At 47.6% G+C, this 19,478-nt stretch overlaps 1 protein-coding gene across 1 annotated transcript in view; it reads left to right on the forward strand.

Annotated features, from left to right (window-relative positions):
* Positions 1–19,478, forward strand: part of LOC143793295 (proton channel OTOP1-like) — a 136,741-nt gene that overhangs the window by 99,574 nt on the left and 17,689 nt on the right. Inside the window, exon 5 of the mRNA XM_077280145.1 lies at positions 15,355–15,413. Within this exon, the coding sequence (XP_077136260.1) occupies positions 15,355–15,413 (59 nt within the window). The remainder of the gene's footprint in view (positions 1–15,354; positions 15,414–19,478) is intronic.

Consider the following 19,478-nt stretch of genomic DNA (forward strand, 5'->3'; position numbering starts at 1 on the left):
GCTGCTGTAGGGGACAGGGACCTGGTGAGCTGTGCAGACGGGTGGAACCATTGTTGCCGGGAGTCGGGGTTCCGGGGGACGGATTTGAGGGGCGCATGGGAAGCCAGGCTCATGTGACAGGAGGCAGAGTGACGCAGGGAGAGGAGAGGATAAAAAGCAAAACGCGCGAAAGCAGGGACAGAGAAGCGCGGGAAATCTCTGAGGAGAGGAAACTGCAGCGCAGTTGTTGTGTGTGTGCAGGCCGCAGTGAGACTTGCTGGAAGCAGGGGGAGAACGTGCAACAGACACTGCGGGCAATTACCAGAGCCCCCAAAAAGAGGCGCACTCGTCGTCAGCGACCCCCCAGGCAGAGGGGTAGCGCTGATCAGCTCAGGGACAATATTACCGTGCTCCCCGGGAGCATCTTGCCACAGAGTACTCCGGGTCCTCCTGGGTTTTTCTTAGCTGTGACTGATACCGATTATTCTGCTAATTCTACTCAAAAAGACCCCTCTCTGGACGTGGAAACTGTTACCCCGGATCAACGTCCGCCTGTGGGAGGTAACGCAGCACCGCAAAAGACATTCTGGACTCGAATCTACACCTGGGCCCGTCAACGGAGGACACCTCCTTCCCCCGCCATCAGGACTACGTCGCTGACGGAGCTTCACCATCAGGACTACGCCGCTGACGGAGCTTCACCATCAGGACTGCATCGTTGAAACAACGCTGATAAGTGAACTTGGTTGACTTGTTCTTGTTAGTGGGTCACTAGTGAGGCGCTGTCGTGTTTCGCGGGTTTAGTTCAGGGCGCCTATATAGTAGATAGGATTTACTGTGAAATTGTGATCGTGTACCTAAGTTCCCTGTGTGGAAAACTGTTGTTATTCTTTGTTGGGTTGGAAGTTAAAGGAAAGTTAAAAAAACGTTATTTGCTTTCTGACTCCTCTTTGTCCCTGCATCCTTCTTTATCTGCGGTCTCTACATTTGGCGTAGTCGGCAGGATGCAGGATCCAAAGAGGGAGCCAGAAGATACGGAGGATGGGGCTGGCCCAAGAGCGTCTCTCTCATTGGGGGCCATGTTGAATAACCTGCCCAAGTTTAATGGGAGCAACATGTTGTTGTGGAGTTGGACTGAAAGGATGCGGGGGCTGCTGAGGATGCATCCTATGACCCCGGCCCTGGAAGCAGAGGTGGCCATTATGGCCTTAGACGGAGAGGCCCGAGATTCAGTGATGTTGAGACCCCCCACAGAGCGGAATACTTTTACCAGGGTGTTAAATGTGTTAGAGGGGACGCACGGGGATCCCACCGACGTGGGAGAGCTGCGGGCCCGGTTGTTTGGACGGCGACAAAAAGAAGGCGAGACTGTCACTCAGTACATGAATGCTCTGCAAGAGTTAAACATTGCAATCGTGCGGAAAGATGGTATGGGGATGGGACATGTTGACGTGACCCTGCGCGACCAACTGGTGACGGGACTGCGAGATGAGTTGACCAAACAGGCTCTACGTGAACGAGTGCGGGTCGATCCGCGCCTGACTTTCTCCGACATAGGCAATGAGGCCCGCACCCGGGAGCAAGAGAGGGGGGTGACGGTCCTGACAGGAGAGACTCGGGTTATCCAGACCGCTGCACCAGGAGGGGGTGAGCCGTCGTGGGTTCAGGAGATGCGGCAGGAGCTCAAACAAATCAGGGACGAACTGGCTGAAGTTAAAAAGAATGCGCGAAGCCCAAGGGAGCTACCCCGGGGGCAAGGGTCTGGGAGTCCAGCTCGTGGCGCTCGTCCAGGATATTATCCGGTCCCCGGTGCTTGCTATGGTTGCGGGGAGGCAGGACATTTCACACGGGAGTGCCCCCGGAGAGGGAGGGCCTCGTCCCGTCAGGCGTTAAACTAGAGGGCTCCGAGCTAAGGGGACGACGCTCGGAGCCAGAGTCCCCGCGGATGGGTGGTGAAAGTCCCGGAAATTTGGTTGCCAGCTGCCCCCTGGTTTGGGCAGAGTTTGAAGGGCGGGCTGTCCATTGTCTGGTGGACACCGGGTCCCAAGTCACGACTATGCCCGAGGCTTATTTTAGAAAACACTTTCCTTTGACAGTCAGACCCCAATGGGGTCCCGTAATTCGGTTACAGGCCGCCAATCAGCTGCCCATCCCAGTGGAAGGGGTCACCTGGATGCAAATATCTTTATGTGGGAAGGACCTGGGCCGCCGGGGGGTTGTGTTAACACGGGGAGATCCCGGCCCACAACATACTGTGACCTTGGGGATGAACGTATTGAAAGATTTTGGCAGTTTTCTGTTAGGGGAGACTACGCAAGAGACACTCAATCAGTGGGGGACCAGTACACCTCAGGGCTCCGTGTTCAGACAGTTAGTGAGGGAAGTCCGAGTACAAGAGACCTGTCAGGAGGGAGACATACTAGGGAGAGTAATTACTTCCCCGACAGCAAAGGTGACGTTCCCCCCAGGACAGACTGTTATATCCCTGCCCATACGAGCTCGCATCCCTCTAGAAGGAGTACAAGTACAGGTTGAGCCCACCTTTACATCCCCTTTGCCCACAGGACTGCTGGTGGCCCGATCCCTGGCTACTGTTAAAAATGGGGCCGTACCAGTGCGATGTGTGAATGTGGACGAACACGATGTCGTGCTACGGGTCCGAAGTGAGATGGCCAAAGTGTTACGACCTTTAGAAGTGATGCCCCCTCCAGATACTTTGCAGTTAACGGTGGATTCCCCTGATCCCTGGATGGTCAGTGTCTGGTCTACGCAGGATCCTGAGCCAATAGCGTTTCGAAAGGGTCAAACTATTCTGGAGCACATGCGGACGGAATTGTCGGGCCTGGATCCATCACAGATCTCACAAGTGCAGCGACTCCTTGGACATTATGCTAAAGTGTTCGCACAACATGAAGATGATTTTGGCTGTACCACGGCCATCGAACATGGAATTCCGACCGGAGATACAGTGCCCATCAGGGAGCGGTACAGACAGATTCCCCCGCAGATGTACCAGGAAGTAAAGACGTTGTTAGGCCAGATGCTACAAAAGGGAGTGATCCGCGAGAGTCAGAGCCCGTGGGCTGCCCCGATCGTGCTGGTGCGGAAAAAGGACGGCATGCTCCGGTTCTGTGTGGACTATCGTAAGCTAAATGCATGCACCGTCCGAGACTCTTATCCACTTCCCCGTATCGAGGAGTCTCTCTCCGTGCTGGGTCGGGCCAAATATTTTTCCACCTTAGACCTAGCCAGCGGATACTGGCAGGTCCCGATGACAGAAGCAGATCGTCCTAAGACAGCGTTTATCCTTCCCATGGGACTATTCGAGTTCAATCGAATGCCGTTTGGGCTGGCCAACGCTCCAGGCACCTTCCAACGATTAATGGAGCGGTGTCTGGGGGATTTGAACTTCGAGGCCACTCTCATTTATCTGGATGACATCATCATCTATGCTCCAACATTCGAGGAACATCTGTGCCGACTGGAGCAGGTACTAGACCGGTTGCTGAAATACGGGCTTAAGGTGAAGCCCCAGAAGTGTCACTTGTTCCGGGAACAGATCGAGTACCTGGGGCATGTGGTGTCCGCCGAAGGAGTCCGGCCATCGCAGGAGAAGATTGCCGCAATCCAGGAGTGGCCCACACCGGAGACCGCCAAGGATGTACGGGCGTTCTTGGGCCTCGCTGGGTACTACCGGCGCTTCGTGAAGAACTTTGCTCGCCGTTCTCACAATCTACAAGTCCTGCTGAAAGGAAGCTCCCCCAAGGAACGGGGAAAGAAGATACAATGGCAGGAGCCACAAGAAGCAGCGTTCCGGGACTTGAAGACAGCTCTCATGGAGCCGCCGGTGTTGGCTTATGCGGACTTTTCGCAACCGTTCATCCTACACACCGACGGCAGCTCCCAGGGATTGGGGGCTGTGTTGTCTCAGGTTCAGGATGGGCGGGAGAGAGTGATCGCCTATGCGAGTCGGTCTCTTCATGACTCTGAGTTGAACCCGGACAATTATAGTTCTTTCAAGGTGGAGCTGCTGGCCGTGGTGTGGGCTATGACGGAGCGGTTCGCTGAGTACCTGGCCGGTTCCGAGGTGCTGATACGCACGGATAACAACCCATTGGCACATCTGGAAAATGCGAAATTGGGTGCCCTGGAACAGCGCTGGGTAGCCCGGATGGCCAAGTACAGATACCGTATCCTCTACAAGCGAGGAGCGGAGAATGTTCATGCTGACGCGTTATCTTGTCTGCGGAAGAACCCCCCAAGAACTAACCGAGATGAGGAGCTGGAGGGAGAAGAAATCCCCTACGCCATCGGGGGCGCTGCTCGGACGGCTGTGAGCCGGGAACAGACCGGGAACGGAACGGCTACAGGACTGTTGGTTCAGAGTCGGGATGAATGGATACGGCTGCAACAGGAAGACCAGGAACTAGCTCCATTGCGACAGTGGATAACGAATGGTCTATTACCCGTGAGAACCCCTGGACAAACTCTCCCGTCAGACCTGAACCTTCTTCTGCGGCAGTGGGAGCGCCTAACTCTTCAGGACGGGCTCTTATGCCACTTAACCATGGCTCAGGCAGATTCCGAGCCGACCTGGCAGATGGTCTTACCAGGGCCCGTGGTGGCCGCAGTTGCTAAAGAAGCTCATGAGTCCGGGGCACACTTCGGAGTGAAGAGGACGTTTAAGTGGCTGCAAACTCGGTTCTATCATCCTCGGCTGCTTGCGGAAGTACAATCTGCCTGTAGACAATGTCGACAATGTGAGCTGACCAAGTCACCGGAGGAAAGGGCGCCTGTGCAGAGCATCACGACGTCTGCCCCTTTTGAAGTATTAATGATAGACTACATTACCATTGGAGCAGCGCATCAAGGCTACGAACACTGCCTCGTTATGGTAGATCATTTTTCAAAATTCGCGGTAGTCACCCCTACCCGTGATCAGACAGCTGAGTCGGCGGCGAGCGCTATCTGTAAGAACTTTATTCAAGTTTACGGCTGTCCGAGGCGAATACATTCAGATCAAGGCGCCTGTTTCTTGGGCAAAGTCATGGAAGAGCTGCATCGCCTCTACGGCATTGATAAGTCACGCACCACACCGTATCACCCCCAGGGAAATGGGGCTTGTGAGCGGTTTAACCGGACTTTGCTTCAAATGCTGCGTGCGCTAGAACAAGATCAGAAGGCTCGCTGGCCGGAGTATGTGTCTGACCTAGTGTGGGTCTACAACAATAGAGTTCATCAAGTCACAGGACGCACCCCGTATGAAGTGGTCTTTGGGCGCCCAGGAAAAGGCATGACAGATCTGGAACTGTCTTCGGAGGAAGAAGGCCCCCGAACAGGGATGGCTTCGTGGGTGCGTGATCATCGGCATCGGCTGCAGACCTTACACCGACTGGTACACACTCGAATTCGGGAAGTGGAGCATCGGAGCACCCCTACAGCAAAACCCCCAGAGTTCCGGCCAGGTGATCGAGTACTCGTTCGAGAGCAAAGACCGCAAAACAAGTTAGACCATCGTTGGGAAAAAAACACCCTATCGGGTGCTTCGCCGTATAGACCCGCATGGACCTGTATATGAAGTGCAGTCTGAGGCCCCCGGAAGTACAGGTACTCGCATTCTTCATCGCAACATGCTCCGGTTGTGTCGCTCTGTTGACTCGGACACCCCGGAATCCGCAATCAGGGAAGAGCCACCTACGACTGAGTCCCCCAACAACCATTGGTGGGATGAAGAAGATGATGAAGAAGAAGAACGGCGTCAAAATACTCCCCCTATCTCGACTACTACACTACCCCTGACCAGTCACCCTTCCGCTGACGACATTCCCCCAACACCCCCTACACAAGGACCCGAGCCACGACATTCTGAACGTTCTACTGCCGGTAGACCCCCAACTCGCTACAGTCCTGACTTACACACTAGACAGACCCAAGTGTGGAACAATCCGTCAGATGGGCGACCTGTCAGTGCGAAGGCCTCGCCCGGGGACTGGCGAGCATACAGGGTGGGGGAATGTAGGGGACAGGGACCTGGTGAGCTGTGCAGACGGGTGGAACCATTGTTGCCGGGAGTCGGGGTTCCGGGGGACGGATTTGAGGGGCGCATGGGAAGCCAGGCTCATGTGACAGGAGGCAGAGTGACGCAGGGAGAGGAGAGGATAAAAAGCAAAACGCGCGAAAGCAGGGACAGAGAAGCGCGGGAAATCTCTGAGGAGAGGAAACTGCAGCGCAGTTGTTGTGTGTGTGCAGGCCGCAGTGAGACTTGCTGGAAGCAGGGGGAGAACGTGCAACAGACACTGCGGGCAATTACCAGAGCCCCCAAAAAGAGGCGCACTCGTCGTCAGCGACCCCCCAGGCAGAGGGGTAGCGCTGATCAGCTCAGGGACAATATTACCGTGCTCCCCGGGAGCATCTTGCCACAGAGTACTCCGGGTCCTCCTGGGTTTTTCTTAGCTGTGACTGATACCGATTATTCTGCTAATTCTACTCAAAAAGACCCCTCTCTGGATGTGGAAACTGTTACCCCGGATCAACGTCCGCCTGTGGGAGGTAACGCAGCACCGCAAAAGACATTCTGGACTCGAATCTACACCTGGGCCCGTCAACGGAGGACACCTCCTTCCCCCGCCATCAGGACTACGTCGCTGACGGAGCTTCACCATCAGGACTACGCCGCTGACGGAGCTTCACCATCAGGACTGCATCGTTGAAACAACGCTGATAAGTGAACTTGGTTGACTTGTTCTTGTTAGTGGGTCACTAGTGAGGCGCTGTCGTGTTTCGCGGGTTTAGTTCAGGGCGCCTATATAGTAGATAGGATTTACTGTGAAATTGTGATCGTGTACCTAAGTTCCCTGTGTGGAAAACTGTTGTTATTCTTTGTTGGGTTGGAAGTTAAAGGAAAGTTAAAAAAACGTTATTTGCTTTCTGACTCCTCTTTGTCCCTGCATCCTTCTTTATCTGCGGTCTCTACACTGCACCCCCCCCCCCCCCCCGTTAAATCCAGCACTCGCGGGCTGGGAAAAGAAAACAACAATACATTAGAAAAAAGACATACAAAATTTTTTAAATGCTATGAAACAAATTAATATAACAGTGCTTCCCGTTATGGGAGGTGAGGACACTTGAACGTTGCAAAACAAGAACATATTTACATAGTGCGTACGACTTTTTAAGGCAAATAGAAAACAGTTATTACTAGCTATGAAACACAATTACCCATACAGGTACACTATCTACTAAGTGCAAGGACCCTCTAAGGGTATACTATAAAACTTCAAAGTGCAAATCAACATTTTCTTTATTTCTCCTTCACTTTCACGTATGCAGGACTATCTGTCTACCCCCACGGGTCTCCTGCACCTTTCTTCCTAAAACCTCAATTTTATTTAAAGTACATCATTTAACTTTTTATTCTTGGCTACATGCTATCACTATATAAACATTGTTACTATTTCTATTTTCTATATTACTCTATAATATATTAACTTTTTGGTACAGTGCAATACTTCAACATTCCCTTTAAGAGGAAACCCAAGTCTTTTCTGAGGTAGTGCAAACACATCAATCACATCATCAATATTCAAGTTTGTTTAAAGGCAACATGATGTGATATGAGGGACCCGTGACGAACCCCCGAACGTTGGTCTTGGGTGGGCTACAAGACGTGTAATCCTGACCCAGAATTCTGCTACACCAACGGCTTTTTCTTCAGGTCTGAAAGGCAAAGTTATTTTTACAGCATAATTAACAGCAGTTTCTGTTAAGAGGCAGTCTCTGTAAAAGCCTCCTTTGTAAAACCAGTTGGAAGCACCTTTAAGAAGGTGCAAACTATTTACAAGGACAGTTTGTGAACCATTCACCGTCCATGATTCAAATGTTCTTTAAAAGCAATGATGAACTTGTGCAAAAACATAGGATCCCTTTAAAAAGGGGATCCTTTTAAGAGAGTAACCCTTGACGGCTTCAGTACTTTGTAAAGCAGCAGATGAAGAACAGTTAACTATTTACAACTTTTCAGGTTTTCGAGGTTACTTAAATAACTGCAGGGGCTTTACCTGGCACACAACCCTTCTCGGCCTGGGAAGGGCAGAATCCAGGGCCCCAACGGAAGTCTGAGTAGCTTGGGTATGGGCATTTGCTGCAGCAAAGGTAGTGGCTGCTGCAAGATCAGTCACTGGAACGGAGTTAGCAGCTGCGGCAGGAGCAGTTGCGGGAGCGGGGTTGGTCACTGGGGCAGGGTTGTTCCTCATACCTGCTTCAGACGCGGTCCCTCTGGTGCCGGTCTGCTCCGTCTCCGCTGGGGTCTGGAATGCTGGTTGCAGGTCCTTGCGCTGCGGCATTGTCATCTCTGTTTGCAGCATCTCGGTTTCCGGCAGGGCCTTGCTTTCTGGGTTCGGAGTGCTGGAACTTCGTTCTTGCTCCGGACCAGATGAGGCTGCCGACAGGCGTCTGGTGAGGCTCCCGATGATGGTCTTCTTCCACCCGGCCTCAGTGCTCAGCTGCATCCGCAGGAGTTGGTCGCTGAGCTCTTCCACGCCGGCCTGCAGGAAGTCAGGGCCAACAGGTGATGCCTGGCCGCGATGTCTCTCCAGGTGGCTGGGGAGTCCTCTGCTCCGACCCCACGCTCTGGTCCCGGGCAGCTGGCCATGGCATCCTCCACGTGGCTGGCTCCTTCCTCGTCCTTTTCTCGCTCTCTTCTTCTGGGGTGGTTTCATTTTCCTTGTCTCTGCCTGCCATTGAGGATCAGTAGGCGGATCTCGGGTGCTGACGGACACGTCCTCAAGGTACAGAGATATTTAGACTGGGTGGCCATTGTTTTTCGCGCTTCTCAGTTCGTTCACGCCCACAACTCCACGCCCTTCTTCTTCTCCTGCGCTCCTCGTGACACTGTAATGGTGGCAGTTTTGGAGGGAATTTTGGTGGCAAATGGCAATACACCGTCCTTTCAGTAAATCACAGTCCAAGTACAATTCTGGCACAGTTCTTAGGCACACATGACCCGATTTTCAGGCTTAAGTAGATCCTGTTGTGACGCCAAGATATGTCACCCCCACGTCATGGCAATGGGGTACTCGGTACCGGGTCCTTCGGTTCGGGGGATGCCACGGTGGCCCGACCCGGCCCGTGGCCCTTTGAGGGGCCTCCAGTAATGACAGGACAAGAGTTTATAGGATAATAGTAGTGTTCGTGACGCCACCTGTGGTATTCGGTCAGGGTGACCGACGCTGCTTTGGGGTCCCCTGGGGTGATGTTATGGCAGCTAGATGGTATACCTTCCCACAGGTGAAGTGTATCCCCAGGGATTCCCAGAAGTGTAGATGGTGATGGTGTAAGGCGCAGTGAATAACAAGGACACAAGGTTGCAGTCTCTTTACCTTTACTGAAGGCTTCAGCATCCACAGTCCAGGGTACCAGATCACAGGGTAGGCAGAGTCCAGCCGGTCTGAAGGCAAATCCAGAGTCCCCTTATCCAGGTGGAATTCAGTAGCCTTCCTCTAGCGCCTGTGTGTTGTAGTACCTCCCTGCTGAGCAACTCGGTAAGGTCCTCACAACTGTTGTAGATGTTCTAGATGTTATGTCATCCTCTCTGTCCCCCAGATGGTATGGATAGGACAAACCCATATGACTGGTGGCCTGAGGCTTTTTATAGAGACCCTAGAGACGCCTCGGCCCCCACAAGTTGCCACCGTGCCTCCTGGGTATATGGTCGGGCAGCCAACGTGAAATTAACTGTCCTGCCAGTCTCTGAAGTAAAGCGTAGAGACTATTACTCCCTCGGTGTTCTGGCTACCGGTTCTGTGCTTCAGAAAGAGGCAGCCTTTTACAGGGCAGAACTCCTGGTTTTCCTCTCATTGTGCTATGACTTCGTTTCTCACTCTCTACAATACAATTCTCTTCGTGTCCTTCCTTAGGATGCTGCCGCACGTGGGGCAGGCGCAGCTCCATAGTGTTCTGTCTAGGCCTCTGACATGATCCCACCCCTGTCAGGGACCTCTCTGTCTGCAGCTCTCTGGTGTTCCTCCTTCCCCTCTGTCTGCCTGACAGGGTACTGCCTGGGTGAAGCCCAGTAAGCGTCTGACTCCTTCTCCCTCCAGTCAGCTTCTGTCTAACTTTCTATCCAACCCACCAGTTTTACCCTAATGTGAGTAGATAGGAGCAAGGCTCCCCCTGGTGGACTGGAGTGTGAAGTGTGTTGTATGGTTTGTGATACCTGGTAAGGTGAACTCCTTTATTGCCATCAGACGTAATATCACTCCCCCTGGTGGAAGAACAACATTACTGCAACGACCAGGACTCTGGGGCGCTGCAAATACCCCATGGAGGTCTGGATTTGCAATGATACTCAAAATCAAAGTGGAAAATCAAATTACAGGCTGATCCAACCTCAGTGGAAATGCCTCATGACAAGGAAAAGATGCTCAGCATTGTGTGTGGCCTCCACGTGCCTGTATGACCTCCCTACTGTACAATGCCTGGGCCTGCTCCTGATGAGGCGGCGGATGGTCTCCTGAGGGATCTCCTCCCAGACCTGGACTAAAGCATCCACCAACTCCTGGACAGTCTGTGGTGCAAGGTGACGTTTGTGGATGGTGCGAGACATGAGGTCTGGCATTGTCCTGCATTAGGAGGAACCCAGGGCCAACTGCACCAGCATATGGTCTCACAAGGGGTCTGAGGCTCTCATCTCAGTACCTAATGGCAGTCAGGCTACCTCTGGCGAGCACATGGAGGGCTGTGCGGCCCTCCAAAGAAATGCCACCCTACACCATTACTGACCCACTGCCAATCCAGTCATGCTGAAGGATGTTACAGGCAGCAGATCACTCTCCACGGCGTCTCCAGACTCTGTCACGCCTGTCACATGTGCTCATTGTGAACCTGCTTTCATCTGTGAAGAATACAGGGCGCCAGTGGCAAATGTGCCAATCCTGGCATTCTGTGGCAAATGCCAAGCGTCCTGCACGGTGTTGGGCCATGAGCACAACCCCCATCTGTGGACGTTGGGCACTCAGACCATCCTCATGGAGTCGGTTTCTAACCGTTTGTGCAGACACATGCACATTTGTGGCCTGCTGGAAGCCATTTTGCAGGGCTCTGGCAGTGCTTCTCCTGTTCCTCCTTGCACAAAGGCAGAGGTAGCGGTCCTCCTGCTGGGTTGTTGTCATATGGCCCCCTCCAAGTCTCCTGGTGTACTGGCCTGTCTCCTGGTAGCGCCTCCAGCCTCTGAACACTTCACTGACAGACACAGCAAACTTTCTTGCCACAGCTCGCATTGATGTGCCATCCTGGATGAGCTGCACTACCAGAGCGACTTGTGTTGGTTATAGAGTCCGTCTTATGCTACCACGAGTGTGAAAGTACAACCAACATTCAAAAGTGACCAAAACATCAGCTAGAAAGCATTGGTACTGAGATGTGGTCTGTGGTTTCCACCTGCAGAACCACTCCTTTATTGAGGGTGTCTTGATAATTGCCAATTATTTCCATCTGTTGTCTATTCCATTCGCACAACAGCATGCAAAATTGATTGTCAATCAGTGTTGCTTCCTAAATGGACAGTTTGATGTCACAGAAGTTTGATTTACTTGGAGTTATATTCTGTTGTTTAAGTGTTCCCTTTATTTTTTTGAGCAGTGTATAATCTTTTCACTCTCAAAATTCTCATTTTATGGGTAAAACCTGCCTTCTGTAAATATTGAAATAGGAGATGACAGTTGGTGCTCAACGTTCTAAGGAACATCTAGCTTCTCCCTCCTCCTCTATCCATAGAACTTCATAAGCACCAACCGTCATCTTCTATCTTATTAATGGGATATTGTAGCTTCACTGACTACAGATATTACTGATTTTATTCATGCATTGAAAATGAAAGATCAGTCCAGGAGGAAAAAGAAGCAGATTTCTCTGATAAGATATACAGTATTACAAATCTACTTATATTCATGTGTACTATTGATTTATGAAATAATGATGAAGATAACCGTAATTCTTTTAGCAGAATGTAAAGTACTTTAGATAAACATGGAGGATATGGATATACAGATATCATGTTGCATAGAGCTTTTTTTTTTATTATAAAACCCCTTTTAAATATTTTACTTTTATCCGCCTTTTCTTATTTATTTTTCTCTCTTTCTTTTATCCTTGATTCCTTTAAGATTTTTTTATATGAGTTACCTAAAGGGCACTGTCTCATGATATTCTAGAAGTTTTGGAAGATATATATATATATATATATATATATATATCTATACTGTGACAAGGTCACTGGTAATGTAATAGAGGGAAGACATGTGTCACTGCGTTTAATGGTGTCAGTGATATGAAACCAGAGTGCTTTCCTCCAGCATGCTATGTGTTGTGAGGGTTAGGTTAAAGTTGCATAATGGGCTGGGTTCATGTGGACCTTCATAGAGCGGGAGGGAGGAGGTCCACCATATCTCCATATGCAGAGCTGACAGGACCTTTGTATCATAATCATGTGGTCACATGATGGAAAGAGCCACATGGTCTTGACTTAAATAACTGGGCTCTAGAGGCAGTCTTTGGTCAGCAAGACCGGAGAGAGGATTCTCCAGTGGTTTTGTGTCTTGTGGAAAAAGACTGAAAATGTGTTGCTCCAGAGTGGGATGTTACCCACCCGCATAAGTATGGACTGTGTTGCAGTGTTTTAGTTTTTCATTATTGTTTTCCTGTTTTAGTCAGATTTAAAGAGACGGTGTTCGTATTTTCTACCTCAATATACTGCTACATGAGTTGAACTACCACAGTACACACACACATATATATATATTTATATAGTGGTAGATCAGCTCACTCAGTGGTATACGGGGGTAGAAACGGGAACGCTGTCTCTATAAATCTCTGAAACTGCTGCTGATACTGTTGCTGCTGCACTTGTAATAGATGTTTAGTCAGGTCCTCCATTTTGCCTGATGTCATGTGCTGGCTTGTGGCCGCCCTCACTCAGGACATGCAATTTGTCCACAGCTGCTACCCATGTTCCTTGGAGCGTTGACCACATTCGAACACCACCTGTGGTAGATCAGCTCACTCAGCAGTACACGAAAGTAGAAACAGGAACATTCTCTCTATAAATCTCTGAAACTGTTGTTGATGCTGTTGCTGCATGTGCTGGCTTGTGGACGCCCTCACCCAGGAAATGCCATTTGCCCACAGCTGCTACCGGTGTTCCTGGAAAGTTGACCACATTCGAAAAACCACCTGTCGTAGATCAGCTCACTCAGTGGTACACGAAAGTAGAAACGGGAACTTTGTCTTTTTAAGTCTTCCGTTGGTTTATTATACAGGCAGCATAAACCAAGCCCTTCTGGCAAAACAGGAAAAACAAAATATGGTATACAGTCTGTAAATTGCACTGATATGCCTGCTCCTGATCACTTAGCTTCCTCAGGTTCAGTTTTCCTCCTCAGGACACAAAACTTTGGAGTTCCTCTCTTCAGCCCTACTGAACACTGACTGCCTCTGACTATTTAAGCCTTAGATCACACCCTGGGGTGGAGCTAAGGTGGACAACTTCCCACCCACTCTATGGTTGTCCACAAAAACCCAGTCCTTCAACAAATTGGCTAGTTAACCCCTCGCAACACTTAATATACTGAAGGAAAAACATCTGGGTTTTAAATCACTGAAGCCTCAGCGAAACATATCTCCCCTCTAGCACCTTGCTAGTGACTTAGTCACTATACATATATATTTGTTACTTTACACATAATAATAATGTACGTATACCAGTTTCAATAATGATCAGTAGAGCAGATACAATTGACTTATGTGTTCTGTCTTTTTTTTAGCTCTGTTAACGCTTTTGTTTTGTTTCTAAGGTTTTGTCTGTTTAAAGACCAGTGTGAACATGCTCGAATACATTGCATGCATACCAACTTCCCAGTTTTTCTTTAGGTTTTTGTATTCCGTACAAACAAGGGCGTGGACTCCCTTTCTTTGAACTGGGCATTACGTTTATAGCTTCCCATTGCTGGGCGTCCATAGTTGGGCCTCAATCTTTTTCTTCCCTTTTTCACATTGAGGTCATTTTTGACACGTGGTAAGGATTTAATCTCGGAGATAGTATAGGACCGTCCTAATTTGGGTACACCTTGATGCAGTGAGATGGCTTTTGTGCTTTTTTTAAATCAGGAACAGTGTTTACTAAGTGCCCTATGTTATTTATATGTATTATTCCATTTTATTTACAGCAGGGTAATTGGTTGTTTTGTTTCATATAAAAAAAAATATTAATTTCCCTACAACTATAAAAGTAAAAGCAAACATTTTTCAATTTTCACTTTAATTTTTTTTACTCCCCCTTCTTACAAGAGCCATAACTTTTTTACTTTTTCATCGACATAACAGGACAGGGCTTAGTTTTAAAAATGCTTTTTTAATATATATTTTTTATTTTGCTTTATATCTTAAGGGACTTGAAGTTATAGTATAGCAGTAGTGTAAAACTTACAATTATAGTATTGTAATATTGCAGTAAACAGAGAAAATCACAGTCTCTTATGAAGCTCAGCCTGTGGCTGGGCTTCATAGGAGAACTAAGATGGCAACCTTCAGTAGGCTCCTGACTACTGTGGTAACCCACCATTGCATTATAGCATAAAGCTTTGGACTGACTTTGGTTCGGGCACCAAGAAACTTCGTAGGGTTGAGAAATTTTTTGTTATTGGACATTTCAAATCCCTGAAAAATCTCATAAAAAAATGCTTGACTAATTTTTCCAATTAATTTCTACTGGAAAAACCACCTTTCTGGTCTTATGTTCAAACTTTTAAATGTTTTTTTTTGAACTTCAGGTTTTGAAAAACACATAGCGGGGAAAAAGAAAAAGTACATGTCATTTCTTGGGGGCGGATCCTGTTGGAATCCGCTCCAAACTAGGCACTGTCCAATCAGAAAGTTGCAAAAAATCTTCAGGAAAAAAAAACTGCCTTCAAAAATTGAAAATTGTCTTCAAAAACTCCACAAAGAAGGAGCTGTTTCGTCTTGAAAAATTAGTTGTTTTGAGTGCCTAAAAAAAAAGCTGCATCTGCACATGGCTTACAAATATATTAATGTAAAGTGGCATATACTGGATGCATCTGTCTCTACTACAGTACCATAGTACCGATGCGCACGTACATGTGTAGTTACTGCCTTATTTCATGACTGTTGGATTAGATACACCCACTACAATTAAAACCCTGTTACCAGGTGAGACAGGTTTACTACTTTTGTCTATTAAATGTTGTAGCACAAATTAAAGATTTATTGTTCCAATAAAGATGTCAGTGATTTTTATTCACAGTGATTCATCTTAAGATCCGTCTACTAAAACTAAAAACATTTGTACATGTTTATAAATTACAGGTATATTTTCTTTGGCGACATTCAAAAGACATCGTCAAGTCCTTCAAAACCCTTGAAAGGTAAAAGTATTTGATTTCATATTAATCTTCTTGGAATGATTTTCACTAATCTGTTTTTATTTTCCGAGGTGCTGTTCTGAACCTTTCTGAGATTCACTTTACAACGTGACATGTTAAGCCTCAGCCCTTGACTTCTTTCAGACGTCCATTTTATGCCTACGAGTGCTATCTGTGTGGTTTTCGCCGGTTACAATCATAGCTGGGATAATCTATGGGGCCATTCATAGGTATGTCTGTGATTTTTCATGGACCAAGCTCGGTACGCGTAAAGTCACGAAGATATGTCCGATTGTGAGCCGAGGGGTCCGGATGGGCCAGTTAAAAAAAATCGGACCGCACTTGGATGACATCTATGTGCGGTCCGATTTTCATGGAAAGGAGAAGGTGGAGAAACTTTTGTTCTCCATGTGTGAGAAATACTAGTTTTTCTTGGACGTGACAAAAAAATTTCTCTGATCTTTTCCTATGTAAGGCTATGTTCCAACGATAGGCTTTTGGTGAGTTTTTGACTCTACTGAATTTCTGCACCATTTCTGCCTCTATTAAGTTACTTGCATTTTTTTCTTTGTGTATTTATGTGCGTTTTTTTAAATATGATTTTTTATATCGTTTTTGACTCTTGTTGGTGTGTCATGTTTTAAATATAGCTGCTTTGTTTTTGATACGAGTATTTGGCTTTGACAAAACTTTATTGACATACTTAGATGTGGATTACATGCATTTTTGATGCGTTTCCACAATGGAAACACACTAAAGACCCATGTATGGTTTTTACCTGCGGATTTTCTACATCTAATGCAAGTCTACGGGGAAAATTCGCACAGAAAATTCAGTCTACCAGCAAGAGAAATTGACTTGTTGCGGATTTAAAACTTGCACCGCAGACCAGTTAGCGCAGAGTTAAAAAAAAGCCCAGTGGTCATGAGATTTCTATAAATCCCATCCTCTTTGCTGGAACAATATGATGCTGTGTTTTTGATGCAGCAAAATTAAGCAGCAACAAAAATGCACCAAAAACTCAACGTGGGGACTTAGCCTAACAGTCCGTGAAAATTGGATGCCATTCGAGTGCTGCACAATTTTTTTCACGGACCCTTAGACTTACATTGCCAACTTTGATCTGACGCTCTGATCAAAATCGGACATCCCCCTGCGATTTTACATGGACCACTCAGTCCACGGAAAATCATGGACATGTGAATGGCCCAATTCTTCAGAAAATTTTAAAGCAGGTGGGTAACTATAATGGGTGCAGGGGTTATAGTGGCACCGAAGCCCTGGAGCATAAAGGGGTCCGAAAACGCCCTTCTTGCCCTTATGAAAAGACCAATACTAAAGACCCATGATAGTTGCAGGAAATGTAAGAAGTTTTGCATGGGGGCCCATAAACCTAAAGTTGAAATTTGCTGCTGAAAAGAAGTGAGAGAACTGGATGTAGGTAATGCGGCTGATCTGATTTATCTGGACCTTGCAAAGGCATTTAATACAGCCTTATATTTAAGCTACAGAAGCAAGGACTGGGGAAACTCAGATGCAGATGGGGAAGGAATTGGCTAAATGACAGGAAACAAAGTGTTGTCATAAATGGTACGCTCTCTAAATGGGATATAGTCAGCAGTGGGGACTGCAGGGATCTGTACTGGGAGCAGTGGGGACCGCAGGGATCTGTGCTGGGAGCAGTGGGGACTGCAGGGATCTGTACTGGGAGCAGTGGGGACAGCAGGGGTCTGTACTGGGTGCAGTGGGGTACCACAGAGGTCTGTGCTAGGACCGATTCTTCTTAACCTCTATATTAATCACCTTGTGGATGGGATTGAGAGTAAAGTGTCAGTCTTTGCTAATGACACCAAACTATGTAGGATATTAAAGTCTGACCTTGGCATTACAATATTGCAAAATGCTCTGAATAAGATAACTGAACGGGCAAACACTTGGCAAATGAGATTTAATATAGATAAATGTAGAGTAATGCATCTAGGACAGAGTAATCCTATTGCTGCATATGCATTAAATGGGACTATACTCGGGACTACAGAACAGGAGAAGGACTTGGGTATTTTGGTTACATGTAAGCTGAGCAGCAGTACTCAATGTCAAGCAGCAGCTGCAAAAGCAAACAAGATTTTAGGATGTATAAAAAGAGGGATAAAATCCCGTGATCCCATCGTATTATTACCCTTTTATAAATCACTGGTGAGGCCACATCTACAATATAGAAACCAGTTTTGGGCTCCACATTTTAAAAAGGATATTCAGAAGTTAGAATCTGTTCAACTACGTGCAACTAGATTATTACAAGGGATGGAAGGCCTCTCGTATGAGGAGAGGTTGGAAAAGTGGGGCTTGTTTAGCTTAGAAAAAAGACCCCACAGAGAGGGATCTCCTTTACAAGTATAAATATATGTTTGGCCAGTAAAAAACACTGGCACATGACTTATTCCTTCCAAGGACCGTGCTGAGGACTAGAGGGCCCTCATTATGGGTGGAAGAAAGGCGATTCCGACAGCTGAATAGGAAAGGGTTCTTTACAGTTAGAGCAGTCAGACTGTGGAATGCCGACCACAAGAGGTAGTAATGGCAGACACTGTAACAGATTTTAAGAAGGGGATGGACGATTTCCTTGATACACAACATTGCGGGTTATAGCTAGATTAGAGAAAAAATGTACAATTGGTGGAGAAAGGTTGAACTTGATGGACCTAGGTCTTTATTCAACGTGTGTAACTATGTAACTTGAGTGGCTTCCCCCGAGAATCTATCCCTTATCTATCCTAACACACCCATTCCATAACCTTTCTGCATTACTGTAAACATTAATTTTCTGCCTGAACTGTGCCCGTTCCGGGATGGCATAGTACATCCATTGTCTACCTATGTTGTTGCTACCAATTAATTGCAATCAATGTGGGTAATCTTAAATTGTAGGTTCCTAGAACGGTTGCATGTTGTGAAATCTCTCGTTCCTTGAATCAAGAATAGGAATAGAGAAAAACCACGAAACATGAGTCTTTCTCTTAATAGACCTGGACCTGCTTATTGAAATGACCCAGACAATGTAATTGTAATGTGATACAAAGCGCTATGAACTTTACATGTACGTGATGTGAAAAAAAGCAATTCAATGAATAGCATTCTACGTGATGAATCAGCAATTGTGAGGTGAAGAACCAACCCAAATGCTCGTTGTTCAACTAATTTGCACACAGCTTTTAAAGTGGTTGGAACCAAGATTGTATCTTATCGCCTATCCCAACTTTGAAAGACAGAAATTAGTGATATGTTTTGCATTGTGCTCAGCACAACTTTTTTTACACATAGCTAGACCCCAAACCTATCCTTTTTGTGTAAATGTATAGAAAAATTGCCCCTAGTGAAGACCTTTAATTTTCACATACACATACAGTATGATGCCCCCTTTATATACCTCCATACAGTATGAGGCCTCAGGTAGCCCTTCTCACACACAGAATGATGCCCTAATACAGGGGTCCCCAACCTGTAGCTTGGGAGCCACATGTGGCTCACGGTCCCATGAATTGTGGCTCGCGGCTGTCTGCCAGCTTGGTGCATTAGCTCCAGATTTAGTAAACTGGTATGAAGAGCACATCTCAAAATGGTGAACTTTGTGAGTAGCCCTGCAGAGAAGAGCAGACCTGGGTACACATCTACTGGTCTTGGGAATTTAGAGATAATTTAAATATGGTATGCTGGAGACAGGATGATACTACCGGTCAGAGGAGGTGCTTGAAGATGGATGTGACTGTTGGGAGTGCGTGATGGGAGAATGCTGAATGGGGGTGTAGTGGGAACCCCTGGATCTTGGTATACTGCTTTTGGGTGATTTGTGTGGGAAAGCTTTGGTTATCATTATACCCGTAATGGGGGCTTTGGTTGCCACTACTGTGAGGGGGGCAGTAGCTGGATGTGGCTCGTGACCCTCTTGCAGAGCTGAATGTGGCTCTCAAGGTCAGAAAGGTTGGGGACCACTGGCCTAATAGTATGATGCCCCCACATGATGCTTACAAAGTATGATGCCCCAAAATGTCCCCAACACACAGTATGATG

Source organism: Ranitomeya variabilis, chromosome 1 (assembly GCF_051348905.1).
Source record: "Ranitomeya variabilis isolate aRanVar5 chromosome 1, aRanVar5.hap1, whole genome shotgun sequence".
NCBI lineage: Eukaryota > Metazoa > Chordata > Amphibia > Anura > Dendrobatidae > Ranitomeya > Ranitomeya variabilis.